Here is a 17,578-nt window from a genome sequence, read left to right on the forward strand (position 1 = left end):
CACACACACACACACACACACACACACACACCTTACGCCACCTGGTGGCTGATGAGAATATATACAGATCAGGTGCTACTTGCATCTTATAAATTGTGAGACTGAGTAGTCAGGGAAAAAGAACACTTTAAAGTTTTGAAAAGACATCACATTTATTTGCATTACATAGTGTTATAAATATTTGTACATGCAAACGAATACAAGTAAAGTAGAAGCCCAAAGAATGGCAAAACTCAGCTTCTTTCCAGATAATCATCAATTCTTTTTTTTTTTAAGATTTATTTTATGTATGTACACTGTAGCCATCCTCAGAAACACTAGAAGAAGGCATCAGATGCCCATTACAGATGGTTGTGAGCCACCATGTGGTTGCTGGGAATTGAACTCAGGACCTCTGGAAGAGCAGTCAGTGCTCTTAACCACTGAGCCACCTCTCCAGCACCACCATCAATTCTTAATGTCCATCAAAATGCAGACTATGTGATAACGTGCACTGTTAGACAAGCCTTCCACCACTGAGCTAAGTATGCAGCCCCTGATTTCTTGAGACAAGGCTGGCTTTGAACTAACTTCATAACCCAGTCTAGCCTCAAACTCACTATCCTCCTGCCTCAACCTCTTGAGTTTATGGATCACAAATGTGTACCACTGTGCCTGTCTGTTCTGCATAAATGTTTGAAAATGTCTTCCTTGCACTGATATCTCCTGGTTTTAAAAAACAGAGTTGGAGTTGTGGCTCAGTGGTAGAGCCCCTTACTTACCACAAGTTAGGACAGTGGCTCTATCCTTCTTCATTTATTAGTTCATTAGAAAGAGAAATGCAAATTGAGGCACTTATTTGCATAGTGTTAAGACTCTCTTCTTTACCCACCTCTGCCTTCTCCAGTTGCTCATCCTGTTCATTGCCCTCTTCCAACAATACCATACCCAATTGTGTTTCTCATTCTTACACGGAGACCTAAGATTTCTCCATTGGTGCCTTCTACTTGGAGTATCTCTCTCCACAGAGCCTTTACCAGTATCCAGAGTTAAATGTTGGCCTGAGTCAAAAGGATGCCTGTGAGGTAGGTCCTGACTGTCTGGATGGCACCTCTGGAACCTTGAGCATCACATCTTGATTCCTTTGTGCCTCGGTTGTATTTGTTCAGCAGCTGCCTCCCAAAGAGGTCTGGAGTTGCTCATGCGCTCAGACATTATTTCCATGCATGTAAATGCTTCTCATGCCTAGAGCACAGACATGCCATAAGACTTGCTATTGCTCTTTCTGCTTCTTCGCTGGCTTCCGTTCCTTTCACAGATGGAAAAACCTTTCCTTGGAACTAGCAGGGGGAGGAGTCAGGAAAATCTTGGTGGGGTTCTTACCCTCTCAGGATGTGTTGCTCTGGTCATAACACTACCTTCCTTGCCAAAGCTGTTTTCCATTGAGTTTCTTGAATGATAGCACATATTTAAAAGTTTAGCATATGAACATTCAAAAAACATTAGTTCCTGAGGAGTGGGGAACATGCTCCTCATCCCCCAGCTTTCCACAGAATGAAAATAATCTCTGGCAGAAATATGTAAGAAATGTAAATTTATCTCAAGTTAGAAAATAACACATAGCTGACCATCATACCTTTATGTCTGCAATTTTCCCTCTCTACTCCACCTCTCTTTAGGCTGGCACAACATCCCACAAGAGTGGCGTGAATCTAGCAGACATCTCTTCCTATGAAACTGTCCCTTGTGTGCTCAGATGTCTCAGCCCCCCTATCACTTACCTGTCTTACAGTGTGCTGACTCTGTCTCTGTCGGGGCCCATGCTGTTCAGATGTGGCCATGGGGAGGCACCCAGGATAGGGGCATTGGAATAAGCATCCCTGACGCTTAGCATAGTGCACAGCACATAGTAGGTACTCAGTTAATTTTGTTGAAAAAATGCATATGTATCTTGTCTTGCCATTTAATATTAGAATTAAATAAAATTAATTTTAGAAAAAAACTGAAATGTAAGGTCTATTATGTAGATAGAGACCATGGTTATCCTTGGGGAGTTCTAGGGTATAGTCTATAAACAGGGATTTAAAACTGAAAATATGACTGTCATAAATATTTTATGTAAACTCTAAACTCTTACATATATTTCGCTTACTGTTAATATATACTCATTATCACAATCAGCTCATAAATATTCACTAATTAATCATGTAATCTGGTGTTCATTTCTAAAGCCTTTTTTAAAACACTATCTTGACAGTTCATTCAAATATTCATAAATGCCTCATTTCTAAGACATGGAAAAGAAAATTAATCTAACACCAAGTCTGTAGTCTGTACTTATTTTCTCAAGAGAAATAGTGAACACAATAATCAATAGTAACAAAGACTGTTCTTTAGAGTGTTCTTGTTATGCACACATAAAACTGTTGTACACTACAGTGAATGATTGATTACAACTGTATCATTACAATGCATCTAGCAGCAGAAACAGTCCCTATCCAGAGTCTAAGCTCTGACGGTCAGCAAGTTATCTAAGTTAGTACTTCTGGTAGAGTTTTACCTTCAGTATATATAGTCTCTTACAGGAATGTTGCTCCTGTGCACACAGAGCAGATTGCTACAGTCTGAATCTTACCTGTTCCCCAAAGATCATGAGTCCCACTTGGTTTTTGGGCAACATGATACAAACTAAAGTCATCTGGGAAGAGAAACTTCCCCATTGGGAAAATGCTCCCATCAGACTGCTCGTCAGTACATATGTGGGGCATTTTCTTTATAACTAATTGTTAAGAGGAAGGCCTACTGGGGTGGAACCAACCATGGGCAGGTGGCACCAACTCTGGGCAGGTGGCACCAACCCTGAGCAGGTGGCCATGGGTGAAAAAAGAAAGCAGCTTAGCAAACCACAAGGAACAAGCCCGTAAGCAGGGCTCCTCCATGGCTTGTACTTCAGTTCCTGTCTCCAGGCTCCTGCCCTGAGTTCCTGCTTCTACTTCCCCTGATGATAGACCGTAACTTGTAAGCCAAATAAACCCTCTCCTCTGCAAGTTGCTTTTGGTCATGGCATTTTATCACAGCAACAGTAAATCAAACCAGTGGACCACGCTAAGGGCACGGTCTGTGGTGTTAACAGTGGTTGGTGGGATCCTCAGGAGGTGGGGCCTCGTTATAAAGGAAGTTATATCATTGAGGCATGCTTTTGCGGGGAGCACTGGTACCCCAGTCCATTCTTCCTTTTGTTCTCTGACCACCATGAAATATGCAGCTTTGTTTTATTACTAGAATGGCACGCCTTGTCAAAGACTCAAAGTGATAGGAGCAACCAACCCTAGACTGAAACCGCGATCCACAAAGAAACCTGCTTTTCTTAAGTTGATTATCTCAGGTATTTTGTTCCAGTGACATAAGCTGAGAAAGAGGTAGAGAAGGAGCAGGAAGTAACTTGGAGGATTAGTATTCACTCACTAGGAATTTCCCCCTCATCCCTAGTGTTGTATTGGAATTGGCAGGCAGAGCTCAAGTGTAGCACACAAAGATATGCATCAGCATCCTACAGAGGCACAACTAACATGCTCCACACCCACCACCCAGCCTGCCCCAGCGCACAGCATCCAGCCTAGGCTCCTTTACCTCCACTTTCAACGGCACAGAGACTAACCAAGTTGTGTTTATAAGCATAAACCTCACTTGGAGTTTAAAACACGTAGTTCCTACCTGCCTACCGGTTCATACTTCCTGAAGATTTAAAGTTCCAATAAGTACACATATCCTGTCTGTGTACAGGCAAGAGCATGTTATATCCACCTTTAAGGAAAGAGATTTGCATGTGTCTCTACATCAAGATTTACTCTTCATCTCACTGTAGTCTATTGAAAAAGAGATGAATACCTGTGTCGCGTCAACTATCACTGTAAATCTTTCTTGTATGTACAGAGCACACACTGGGCTCAGCGGCCTGCATTCTGATTTATGACAGTAGTATGTATTATGCTTACATATGGGGGTGTTTCCTTTTTTTTTTTTTTTTTTTTTTTTTTGGTTGTATGTATTTAAACAACAAATCATCTTTCTCTTGGAATAGCTGATTCCCTTCTCCTCTAGTTACTTAGAAACACATTTATTTAACACACTTCATGAATGTTTGTGCTGTCCTTTCAGAGTGATTTGGTTTAAATATCATTCTTACAGGTTTACGTAATTACACAGTGATGTATTTTTAAGGAAATCCAGTCTTTTTATTCCCCAAAGATTAGACCTTGAGTGCCATCTTGTGTTTAAAGAGAGAATTGGCATCAGTGTAGACAATTGCTCATATTCTAAAACGTAGATAAGGAAAAACAAAAAGGATCAAGAAAGGAAAAAAAATTGTTTTAAAAAATGAGTTCTTCCAGGCATAGTGGTGCGCGCGCACACACACACACACACACACACACACACACACACACACACAGTTCCTGAACTTGGGATGTGGGGACAGGAGAGTCAAAAATTTAAGGCCAGTATCAGCTACTGCATGAATTGGAGTCATGAGCTGCAAAATCCAAGTGGCAGGACACTTGCCTAGCATTCCCAAGGCCCTGGGTGTGACCTGCAGTCCACAAAACAAAGAGAGGTGAAGAGAGGTGAAGAGAGACAAAGAGGCCTTTCCTCCCGGGCCAATACTTTCTCTCTCCTTAGATGCTCTTAGAGGCTCCGCAACAGCTCTTGATACTTTACGATGTTCCCACTACTCTAACCCTCTTTCCCTCTATTTACTTCTGATACCTGACAGGGTTCAGCCATCCTCAATGCCTTCCATTTGTCTGTGAAACTGTCCACGAAACTGTAAAGTATCAACATATTATAAAACTGTAGAAAAAGGATTTAAAAAAAATATAAAACTTAAGCTCTCTAAGGTTGCACATTAAATAACAGCTGAGGTTTGAATCTTGGCCTGCAGTGCCACAGCCAGGCATCACTGCAGACTCTGAGGGCCCCGGGCAGGACTGGAGCTGGGAGGTGTGATTCCAAAAAAGTGGAGGCAGGTGTGGACTGCAGCGTGTTCTCTAAGCTCTTCGAGCAGGCTTTGTCTGGCATGCGAAGGCACTCCACCTCAGAAGAGGGCTGCTGCTCTCCTCTGGGCATGCTCTCCTTTTGAAGATGAACGTATCCAGTTCCGTAAATATCTTTTAATAGACTCTTGATTTCTTTTTGGTCTTCTTGTGGCGGTAACTGATTTCACCAGTTTCCTGTGGCTTTGTGGCTGTGGCAGAGGATTTGGTAGACCCTGACCTAAGCAGCACACAGCTCCTCTTCGAGCCAAATATGAGGCTCTTCTGTCCCTGTTTGATTCTGCTCCCTGTAGGAAGTGCTCTGGCCTGCTCTGGTCTCTCTCCTTTCCCCCTCCCTCGCACCTTCCTTTTCTCCCCCCACCCCTGAGATGCAAGGAAGGAAGATTCTGTTCCTTTATTAAATTAAATTTTAGTAGAATATTAAACTATATTTTAGTAGAAGAATGAGGGAAAAAAAGACAAGAAATCTCATTAAAGCACGTTACCAAAAGTCAGGATGTTCATGGAAGCACAAAATGATTTCATGATTCCCACTATTTGCATAAACCTACTTTTCAGGAGCTTGTTGCAATTTATGGTGATCCTGAAATTATGTAAGAATTCTTAAATAAGCAAGTAGTAAGGGTTTTTCCTTTTATGGTATTTTGTTTCATTGTGATCTAATTTGCATTTCTTTAGTAATGGCAAACATATCCTTTTTATAATTTAGCTTGGAAACACTGTCACTGGTGCAGACTGCCCTTGACCTGTCTGGGTCTGACCTTGCACCCTTGTCTCTCCTGCCTCTGCTTCCCGAGTGCTGCCCCATGATAAAGCTGCAGATAGTCAAATCAAAGAGCAGTGGTAGCCAATGGAAAAAGCACTCACTGTACAAGCCTGGTGACCTCAGGTCCATCTCTGGACTCCATGAAAGCAGCCTGTTGCAGGGGTACACATCTGTAATCCCAGCGCTCCTCAGTGAGCCTGGAGGCAGAGACAGGAGAACTGCCCAGGTTTTAGAACCACTAATCTGGAGCAGCAGAAACAAAATGGGCCATGACTCAACAAGGTAGAAGGTGAGAACCACTGCTCAGAAGTTGTCCTCAGACCTGCACCTCTGCTCTGTACCTTATATATACCTCCTGCATACATATGCACATGAGTGTGTGATTAATTATTTTAAATCAGACTTTCTTTAAGTCAGAGAGGCTTATCAGCAGGAAAAAGATATACATCAAGTTTTAGAGTTTTCTAAAGAAGTTTTAGAGAAGTCATATTTACACTAAATAAAGTGAATCCTAATTGTTTTTGTTTTTTGTTTTTTGCTGTTGTTGTTTTGGGTTTTTTTTGTTTTTGTTTTTGTAACTGTTGGCTGACACAGAGCTGCCTATTATTTTCATTCACACAGCCTCAAGTGAAGAGACCTTATGATACAAGAAACACTGGCTGGCTAGGTCCATTAGCATGCCTATAATCCCAGGATTTGAGAAGTGGAGGCACAAAGATCAGGAGTTTAAGGTCATTCACAGCTACAGAAAGTTCAAAGCCAGCCTGGGCTCCATAAATCAGGCCTTGTCAGAGAGAGAGAATGAACATTGGCTAGATTTAAGAAAGGTCTAGTCCCCAGGAAACAGCTATCCTGGAACCGTGAGAACCTAAAACGAGCCCTGGAAGGTTTAAGCTGAGTCAAAGGTACTGGATTACATGTCATCACAAAGCACAGCCACATCTAAAGGAAGATAAGAATGCTCAGAAAACTACTCCCATACGAAAGGACTTGTTATGAACACGAGCAGGAGATTTGAACCCAGAGCAGATGGCATGGACATTGATGATGGAGTTAACAAACATGAAGCTGCAACATGTACATCTGGTCACAAACAGACAACTCAAAATGGACTCAGTAACCCTTCCAGAGGTTGTATTTTGTCTCATAATGCTTTGCCTGGGCATTTTTCTTTTAGCTTTACTGATATGTGGCTTATATATTATGATTTCTGATATTGTGGTTTTATGCGTTTTCTGTGCATGTGTATGTACTCATGCTTTTTGTTCCTTTTTTTCTTTTGTTCTATTCTGGTTTGTTTCTTTATTTGTCTTTTTGTGTGTGTGTCTGAGAGAGAGAGAGAGAGAGAGGGAGAGAGAGAGAAATAGGTGGGAAGGTGGGGAGGACCTAGGAAGATATGAGGAAGGAGAAGCCATAATCAGAATATGTTGTATAGGGGGACAGAATCTATTTTCAGTTAAAATAAAACCATGAAAATTATGAAGAAATAAATAGAAGACAGGCAAAAGAACAGAGGTTATCTATAGATAAACATAAATAAATATGATAAAAATGCATACTGTATGCAGTGTATATTTGAAATCCCAGCAGTTGGGAGGCTGAGGCAAGGGATTATGAGTTTAAGATTAAGATGGAGTAAATAGATCTTGTCTCCAAAAATTTACATATATATTAAATTTTATTGATAAACTAAAATTTATATATAATTATGTATTTATAACTTGAAACTCCACTAAAATTTCTATTTTATACACACCCTCTTCTATGGGGAGACTAGAAAAATCACTGAAGAAGAAATCTTCTATGAACTTCAAAGTGCACTAAATAAAAAAAGACAGGGGCAACATTGAAAATAAAAAACTTAAACAGCCAGGTAAAAACAGAGCAGAATTTATCACCAATATACTCAGCCAAGAGAAGAAAGAATATCAGAGATGTACAAGGCTCACAACACTGGACTCAAATATCCATAAAGGAAAAAAAAGGACATGTCCACAGTACCCAGGAACTCTGGGATATGATCTAAAGGCCTAACTAACCAAGAAGCTTTTAATCTGTACAATAAAATTAGAGTAGAAAAGCTTCTAAATCTAGAAAAATAAGTGGACATTTAAGACCAAGGGGTGCTTAAAAGTGCAAAGAGACATGACCAGAGGCAGAGTGGGAGAACACCTCTTCATGACTTAGTCAAAACGTCAAAAATAGTTAACAGAGAAGAAATAATATTAAAAGCTGAAAGGGAGGGAGTATTGGGCATGGCCAAGTTGGTAAAACATTTACCTTCCAAACAAAAGAACCTAAATTTGATCATCAGAACACTTGTAGAAAGTGACAGGCATGGTAACACATGATCGTAACTGAGAGCTAAGGAGGTAGAGACAGGAGAATTCCTAACACTCACTGGCATGCCAATGTAGCCTAATTGATGAGCTATATAGGTCAAGGAAAGTCTCTCTCTCAAAAGACATAAACTTCATAGGATGCCAAATTCCATAAAGCAAGCACTATTGGGCTTAAAAGTCAAATGGATCCTAATGCAATACTCATGGTTAACCTCGCTACCCCAGAACCTTAGATGGGACATGAAACATAAAAACAAAATAGTGTCAGAGTTAGACTATACCTCACATCAAATGGTTTAACAGATAACCACAGAGTATTCCATCTGACACTTGTGGAACAGACATTTGTCTCAGAAGTCCACAGACCCTTCACGAAAACAGAACATATTCTGAGCCACAAAGAACGTTTTATCAAACATGAAAGATCAAAACGATGTCTTCTACCTCATCAGATCCCAGGGCCGTAAAAATAAACCTCATTCACAAGAAAGAAAACTACACAAATAATTGGAGGTGAAGCAGTGCACTATTGACTTAGCAGTGAGTCACTGAAAAAAATCAGCAAGGAAAATTTTTAAATTTTTCGTAGAACCAAATGCAAGTGAAATGCTACCAAACACATTCTACCTAAAGTCACCCTTGCATTAAGTGGGAGAAAACAAAGGACATTTCCTAAAGAAATTACAGAAGTCATTAGAGGATAGGAAAGAACTTCCATAGTCCCAAGTTGGCCAAATTAATATTTGTGAAAATGACTATATTCCCAAAAGTCATCTATAGACTCAACACAAACTCCATCAAAATTCTAATAATTCAGAGTATGAGGAGCACACAGGGGGATAGATGTAAACAAAGTTTAATGATGTATATCATAAATAGATATATGCAAATGAAACCTATTTGTATGTTGATTTTAACTTGATATTTTAAAGAACTAGCTGCATAAAAACTCCCAGTAGAGAGGAAACAAGACCAGAAAGGCTGCGGAGCATGAGTGAGCCTCAGACCTTAGCAGACAAGAGGATGCATATAATTGACTGGGCTCAGAAGAAGGGACAGAAAGATATTTGAAGCAACTGTTAAGGCTGAACATTTTCCATATTTAATGAAAAATCTTAAAGTCACATACCCCGAAACTTCATGAATCCCAAGAAAGGGAATATTAAGAAATACCAAAATCTACCTTACTCAAGTTGCTGAAACCCAGAGATGACAAAAATCTTAAACTTGTAAAGATGGCTGGGTTGTATGGCTCAGCAGCAAAGTACTTGTGTGGCAAGAATGAGACCCTGTGTTTAAACCCAAGCACCATAAAACACAAACGCAAGTGAGCTCGTGCGTGCACGCACACACACACACATACACACACACACACACACACATACACTGATACCATAAACTAGCAAAGGATGTTTTTTTACTTTATAAGCAGAGAATGAATGATAACAATAACATCATGTCAGAAAGCATGAAGGCAAAATATAATGAATGAATAACCTTTAAGTGCTTGAAACTGTCAAACCTGGAATTCTACATCCAATAGCTATGTCTTTCTGAAATAAAGCTCTCAGAACAAAAAAAATCCAATGAACAAATTCTTGACATGAGGCTTAATTAAAAATAACTAGACAGCTGAGCAATAGTGGCACTCTCCTTTAATCCTAGCAGTCGGGAGTCAGAGGCAGGCGGATCTCTGAGTTGGAGGCTAGCCTGGTCTACAGAACAAATTCCAGGAAAGCCTAGGCTACACAGAAAAACTCTGCCACAAAAAAAAAGAAAGAAAGAGGGGCTGTATAGTTACTTTTGAACCGGGTGGCGGGGAATAGCTGTAGAATCTGTTCAGGCGCCGTCTGCGGTGAGGTTGATAGGGTTCTCCGTTCGATCTAGTGATTGGCACAGCAGCTCGCCCGAGAACAAGGCATCACCCTGCATGGGAGCGCAGAAATCGTGGCCGAGTTTTTTTCATTTGGCATCAACAGCATTTTGTATCAGCGTGGCATTTATCCATCGGAAACCTTTACTCGAGTGCAGAAATATGGACTCACCTTACTTGTAACTACTGACCCTGAGCTCATAAAGTATCTCAATAATGTGATGGAGCAGCTAAAAGAGTGGCTGTACAGTGCTCAGTTCAGAAACTGGTGGTGGTCATCTCAAATATTGAAAGTGGGGAGGTCCTTGAAAGATAGTTTGATATTGAATGTGACAAAACTGCAAAAGAGGAAGGTGTTCGTAGAGAAAAGTCCCAGAAAGCCATACAGGATGAAATTCGTTCAGTGATCAGTCAGAGTACAGCTACTGTGACATTTCTGCCACTGTTGGAAGTTTTTTGTTCATTTGATATGCTGATTTACACTGACAAAGATTTGGTGGTACCTGAAAAGTGGGAAGAATCCGGACCCTAGTTTATTACCAATTCTGAAGAAGTCCGTCTATGCTCATTTACAACCACAATCCACAAAGTGAATAGTATGGTGGCCTACAAAACCCCTGTCAATGACTGAGGGGATGACAGGAGCCTAGCATGGCTGTCCTCCAAGAGACCCAACAAGCAGCTGACCGCGACAGAAGCAGATACTTACACCCAACCAATGAGCAGAAGCCAGGCAACCCTGTGGTTGAATTAGTGAAAGGCTGGAAGAAGCTGAGGAGGGCCACCCCATAGGAAGATCAGCAGTCTCAACTAACCTGGACCCCCAAGATCTCTCAGACACTGAGCCACCAACCAGGCAGTGTACACTAGCTGATATGAGGCCTCCAACACAGCAGAGGACTGCCTGATCTGGCTTCAGTGAGAGAAAATGCACTTGAGTCCATAAAGAGACTTGAGGCCCCAGGGAGTGGGTAGGTCTGAAGGAGTGAGGTGATGGGGACATCATCTTTGAGGCAGAGGATTGACTGGGAAGGGGAAAATGACTGAACTGCAAAAAAGATTAAAGATAATTTTAAAAAAACAAACAAACAAACAAACAAACAAAAGACCATGGCAAGGCCTGAGCTTACATAAGCTAGAAGATCTACTAAAATGTGCATTAGGCCCTTGTAATGGTTATTCCTGGTTATCATTGGGACTATTTATCTGAAATGAACTATAGTCCACAATAGGAGTGTACACCTATGATCCAGATCTTGAGGCAGAGTGCCCATGAAAAGCTTAGGCCCAGGCAAGGTAGTACATGCCTTTAATCCCAGGAGGGTTGAGGCAAGGAGATCTCTTAAGGTCAATGTCAGCCTGGAACAAAGCAAGTCCCAGATCCAGGCACGATGGTACACATCTCTATCTGGATCACACCTGCTGGAGGCCTACATAAGGACATTGGAAGAAGGAAAATTTTACTCTGACTGCTTCCACTTACTTGCCAGCACATCTATTGGAACCTCCTTTTACAGAATAAACAGCTAGCCACGTGGGACTGAGCAACTACTAGATTCTTGGACTTCCCATCCACAGCTGCCGATTGTTGGGTTAGTTGGACTACAGACTGTAAGTCATTTCAATAAATCCCCTTAGTATAGAGAGACATAATTTCTGTGACTCTAGAGAACTCTGACTAATTCAGACCTTGGTCACTATGTTTTATTATTATTGTTTTGAATTTTTCAAATATTTTCCCAAAATGTTACCTTGTTCACTTACTATGTATTACTCTCCTGGCCAAAGCCTGATATGCTGATTCTGTTTTTTCACCTTTTGTCAGCAGAAGGCAGCCAAAAACTTGAAGTTACTAGAAAACTGGGTGCTCTGGAGACCCAGAAGCATCAGGGAAGACGCAGAGTGCAGTGAACTGGCTTTTAATCATTTGGGGGAATAGAACCAAATACACTGTAGGATTTTATAAAAATTCTGTTTTTCAATTTTTGGAGGAACCAACATACTGTTTTCTGCAATGGCTGTTGAGGACAGTCATGTCTCACATCATAGGCAGTTTATATGTAAATTCTAGTTTGTTTGTATCTGTTCAATACATTATTGCTAGTAAAGGTTTTAAAGCCTCAAAAAAAGAAAGAGAGAAAGAAAGAAAGAAAGAAAGAAGAAAGGAAGGAAGGAAGGAAGGAAGGAAGGAAGAAGAATAGACAAAGGCACGTGGGACAGTCAATGGCACAGCTCTGCTGCAGCATCCGTGAAGCACTAGGTTTGATCCTCAGTACAACAGGGAAAAAAGAAAGAAAACAAATAGATAACCTAAATAACCTCATACCCAACAAACCAAACTTAGGCCTAAAAATATCTGCACAAAACATTAAGCTTAGATTGTTTCCTGGAAGAACAGTTAGGAAACACACTTAGGAAAATAATTGCAATGTGCACAAAATATTTCAGAGAATAGTTTAGAAAGGAATGGCTCCTAGCACCTGTTGTAAGGAGTTAGCTCTGTGGGAAAGCATATAAGGAGGAGTTCAGTGTGACTCATTCGCATTAATGCAACTAAAACATAGGAAAAGCTGGGCATGACAGCACTCCCCTGTGATCTCAGGACTTAGGAGACTGAGCTAGGAGGCCAGCCTGGGCTACAGAGTACATAAAAAAAAAATCTGTATCAAAAACAAACAAGCAAAAAACAAAACAAAACACAATGAAGGACAGAGGTGTGGAGACCTTCCTCAACTTAATAAAACACATCTATAAAGAATCAACATCAGACAGAAAGATGAAGATCAAATGCCTCATGTCTATGCATCTTGATTTTCATTGATAAGTTTTTCACTCAAAGTTGCTGTTCTTGTTGTTGCTGTTGTTATTGTTGTTGTACTACTCCTCCTCCTCCTCCTCCTCCTCCTCCTCCTCCTCCTCCTCCTCCTCTAACGTAGTTCATTCCAAAAGGGATCATTCCTAAACTCTTTTTGTCGAAAATTTCACCTCTGTACTGATCCCTTAGATACTCTTGGTAGCTTGACTTAGGCTCTCCATCATCATTACCATCTTGTTCCATTCATTTCCAGAAGTTGAGAATTTTTCTGTTAAAACTCCCCCCCCCCCAATGTCATGGGTTGAGTGGAGACCCTCTTTCTCTATTCTTATCCTTCCCCTAGCTGCATCTGAGGTGAAGACCTTGTTTCAAAAGCAATGTCTGCTGATGTAGCTAATTACAACAAACCCACACTAAACTGAGGGGTATCCTACATCCAATATTCTGGTCTCATGAGAAGAGAGTTGGACACAGTGGAGTACATCTGAAATCCTGGCATTCAGGAGACGGAGGCAGGAATAGATGGAGTTTGAGGCATGGCTGAACCTTGCTGAGAGAGGGGGGAGGGGGAGTTGGAGGGGAAGGGAAAGAGGGGAGAGAGAGAGGGAGAGAGAGAGAGAAAGAAAGAAAGGGAGGGAGGAGAGAGAGAGAGAAAGAAAGAAAGGGAGGGAGGGAGGGAGGGAGGGAGGGAGGGAGGGAGAAAGAGAGAGAGCAGAGACCTGTCAGGGAAAGTAGTTGTGTAACAGAGTGGACACAGCGGCTGGAATGGTGTATGAGCCAAAGGACACGAATGATTGCTGCGAGTGAGAAGAAGCTGACCAGAAACACAAGACTAGTCTTTTGGATTCTTGCCTGGAAACTTCAGGGTTCAAACCCAGACCGCCACCCTCTCAAGCTGTATGAGGATGTGTCTGCTGTAGTGGTCCTTTTAGCCATGGTTCAGTTATCCAAAGCCAACCACAGTCTAAAAATATTAAGTAGAAAAAATAATAGTCCTTCAAATATGTGCATTCTGAGTAACGTGATAGAATCTGATAACCCGCCTTCCCATCCAGAGTGAGACCTGCCCCTCAATCCACCACTTCACACACAATTCACCTATGTCGCTCAGTATCTGTGTTATCAGTCACTGTCATACTATCTCAGGAAGCCCTTGTTTTCCTCAGTAGTAGCCTCCAAAGCACACAGGTAATGATGTGGTAATTTGGACTTGCCAAAGAAGCAATAGACTGCTTCCTGTAAGGACAGTTTCTGGCTTAATCAACAAAGGAAAATCATGTGGATAATACCAGAGTTGAATCTTCTATTTGTGAAGAAAGAAAAAGAAATGTGTCTGAGTGTCATTGCTCCTCACTGCACAAGTCAGGGTGTCAAGTCAAGACGTGAATGTATTAAATGTAGAAGCTGTACACATAGGGCTTGGCACTGCCCTTGGTCCCAGGCATCCACTAAGAGTCCAGGACATATGTAGGACAGGGGAAAAGGGGACATTTAAAGACACCAAGTCTGTGGTCATTTCTCATAGTGGCCCTTGTTATGTTATGCAGCATGCTGTTTTTACCTTTATAATATGACAGCATTTGCCATATTATTCCCTTACATTTATATCTCTTACTGCTGTACCTCTGGAAAGCACACAGTGAAATAATGTCTTTGCTGGTCAATGCTCAGAGTGGCGCCATGTCCCAAGCCCATCATTCCCAGACCATGTTCTATGTTTCTGTTTCATTCAACCTATTTGGTTAACATCCTCAAATGGAATGCACTTCCCATAGTTTCTCAATGCCCCTCTTTTCCTATTTTGCAGGTTTGTGCTCTCAAAGTATCAGGCTGATAGAAAAAAAGTAATGGCTCAGAACAGCAGAGAGCCCTACGACAAAGAGATCACTGTCCACCCATCTCCCAGTAAGTTGGATTCAGCTTGGTCTTTTCTTCTTTTATATCTAAGAGGTTATTTATAATAATAAACTTAAATTATTATTCAGCTCAAATAAGTTTGAGTCCATGAGGCTTAAAAAGCGTGCTTCAACTAAAACAGTTCAATAAACCATTTACATAGAAATTGAAGGTTTTAAAACTGGACTCCTTTTTATATTTTCAAGCTTCTTGATATATGAATTACACTATCTGAAAAGTTAAGGCTAAAGTTTCAAATTGTGAGGGAAAAAAAAAGTAACTGGAACCAAAAACGCTTGGAAAGTGACTCCTGAGATTCACTGGAGATGCAGAGGTACAAACAACATGGTTGAAAGGGAAAGCGCAGTGTTAGCCATAAGTTTAGGTGTTTACAAATCAACGTTTTTCAGCGAAAATATGTGTAGTTGGGATAACGGCAACGTAGGTCATGAAAGGGTAAGAGAGTTGGTAACTAAAACAGAAAGTCACCTAGGAAAGAGGAGACAGCTGGACATGTCGGGGTCACAGGACTTAGGACTGGACTCCACACTGTCTACTCGGGAGTCAGCTCCTTCACGGGAGCTAGAGCTTTGTTCCCAGAGGAGGCTCTGTGAGTATTCTTTCTAATAACAAAGTCTCACAGGAGTATGACTACATGGCTCCATGTATGCTGAGATTCCTTGTAGGCTGGAAAGGACTAAAGTGGTACTAAAGATACTAAAAAGGTAGCAAAGTTGCTGCCGCCAAGTGTTAAACAGTCTCAGCATACGAATGCCAGGCACAGCAGCAGCCCTCACACCACAGTTCTCCAAGGAGCCCACACCATCCACCAGTCTCCCCCACTGCCTCACTGTCCCGACTTCCTTTTCCTTGCCTCAGCCGTAACTTCTCTTCCTCCTCCTCCCGGTACAGAGCTCCTCCTTTAAGTGTCTGTCATGTCACCTCCTTTCATGACTCCCCACATACGAAAGGACCCATTAAGAGCTGATTAAGACCCAGTCCCTCCAGCCTTCTCTGCTTTTTTTTTTCCTGAAGTCTCTACTGTCCACACAGTCTCTGCCTTCCAGCAGTGCCACCATTTTCAGATGGAGATGAGTTCACTTATTGAAGTCAGTAGGTATAATGTCTGTCCTGTGGTGTCTGCCTGTCCACATGGTGTCTGTCCATGCCTTGTCAAACTGGCCCCCCACAGCTCACATCTGCTCTTGTGAGCGAATTTCAAATACTTTTATCACCTTCCCATTTCCTTTTCAGTGAAACTGAGGCTCTTTGGTTTTCTCCTATCTGTCTGTCTTTTGTTAGGGACACCTCTTACCCTTGTCCCTCCGTCTAATGGGTCACAACTCTTCATTCTCTGCATTATTTTAATGTTTAGAAAAGCACACTGTTTCTTCACATTCCACTCTAAATATGATTCCCTCCTTTTAGCATTCTAGTACTGAGACATCCTTTTCCATACAGCTCCAATATAGGATGAGCATCGCCAATGCCAGAAATGCTCCAGATATTTTGAGTGTCAAGGTTGAGTGTCAACCTTGTCATTCCATGTATAAAAGTATTTAACACATTGTATGGAATTACCTTCAGGTATTCATCCTTCCCCAAGTACAAATAAGTTTTGTGTTTAAGCTTGGGCCATTGCAAGGTATTTCATTATATATAGGTAGAGATTCCAAAAATCCAAAACACCTCTGGTTTTCCATATGTCTCATCCTCAGCCCATCCCAGACTCTGGAAGTTCCCCAGAGCTCTTACAGCACTTCTCTCTTGTCTTGCAATCTGTATAACAAACAAATTACTGTATAACAAACAAATTACTACAGCATACACTTACCATTTCACATTATCCGTGTGCCAGGAACTTCAGAATATCTTAGCCAATTCCCTGCTCACGGTGTCATAAGGTCTGTGATAACCTTGCAGCTTGGGCTGGGAAAGAGTGCACCTTCAGTCTCAGCAAGGTTGCTGGCAGAATACCTTTTCCTAAAATGTGACTGTAAGCCAGCACGCACATTGTAAATGTTGGTCAGCTGGACAAACTAATTAATGAGTAATGAAAAGGTTGAGAGAGAAGGAAAGTGTGTATGACAAAAACCACTGTAAAATGTGTCATTTTCAAAGTTTTAAATGGGAGGGGGGCTTGAGAGATGGTTCCACAGTTAAGAGATCTTACCACTCTTACTTCAACAGTTGCTACCAGCACCCATGAAGGGCAGCTCACAACCATCTCTAACTCCAGCTCCAGGGGATCCAACATTCTCTTCTGGTTGTATAAGCACTGCATTCACATCCATAAACATAAACACGCACATGCATGCACATACACCCATAAAATATTTTCTATAAAAAGAATGTTTAAAGGTTATATGCCATCATTCAGATGATTGTTAATGTTAGATCTCTCGTTTTTCCCACTAAGTCCCATAAATTTCTGTTTTTTTGTGTTTCCCACCATAGCTGAACTTTCTTTTGATCATGAACTAAAACGTGAACAAGGGTTTTATAAAGTACCTCAGGAGTGGTCAGAGGAAAACTTGCCAGAACAACAAGACTCAGAAGAGTCCTGGGAAGAGGAAGCGGATAACCTGGTCACCTGGACCAATGGTCTTGATGAGGAATCTTTGAACTATGAGTACTATGAAAACACTGATAACTATGAGAACTTGGGCAACTAACACACAAGGACTTTATACACTGTCCAGTTACAGTGCAGCCTCAGGGAACAGTTTTGGGAGATGCTCAGGACTTGGCTGCTGCTCTTTACCCCAGTTGATCTCATCTTTCTGGAAGCACAAAATATAAAATACAAGTATAAGTCAGTGAATGTGTTGTTATTCTGGGCTTTTCTTTTTTTTT

The 17,578-nt window shown here is 41.3% G+C and overlaps 1 protein-coding gene and 1 pseudogene across 3 annotated transcripts in view; both read left to right on the forward strand.

The window, feature by feature from the left end:
* The window catches only part of Ube2u (ubiquitin conjugating enzyme E2 U), a 66,746-nt gene extending 49,205 nt beyond the window's left edge, over window positions 1–17,541 (forward strand). For all 3 annotated transcript variants that reach the window (XM_031377943.1, XM_031377944.1, XM_031377945.1), the window contains 2 exons: window positions 14,634–14,731; window positions 17,180–17,541. In XM_031377943.1, the coding sequence (XP_031233803.1) occupies window positions 14,634–14,731; window positions 17,180–17,397 (316 nt within the window). In that variant the 3' untranslated portion in view covers window positions 17,398–17,541. The remainder of the gene's footprint in view (window positions 1–14,633; window positions 14,732–17,179) is intronic.
* On the forward strand, window positions 10,029–10,648 carry LOC116095220 (annotated as a pseudogene).
* Window positions 17,542–17,578: the final 37 nt, after the last annotated feature.

This window comes from Mastomys coucha, unplaced genomic scaffold, assembly GCF_008632895.1.
Source record: "Mastomys coucha isolate ucsf_1 unplaced genomic scaffold, UCSF_Mcou_1 pScaffold18, whole genome shotgun sequence".
In the NCBI taxonomy this organism is placed as follows: domain Eukaryota; kingdom Metazoa; phylum Chordata; class Mammalia; order Rodentia; family Muridae; genus Mastomys; species Mastomys coucha.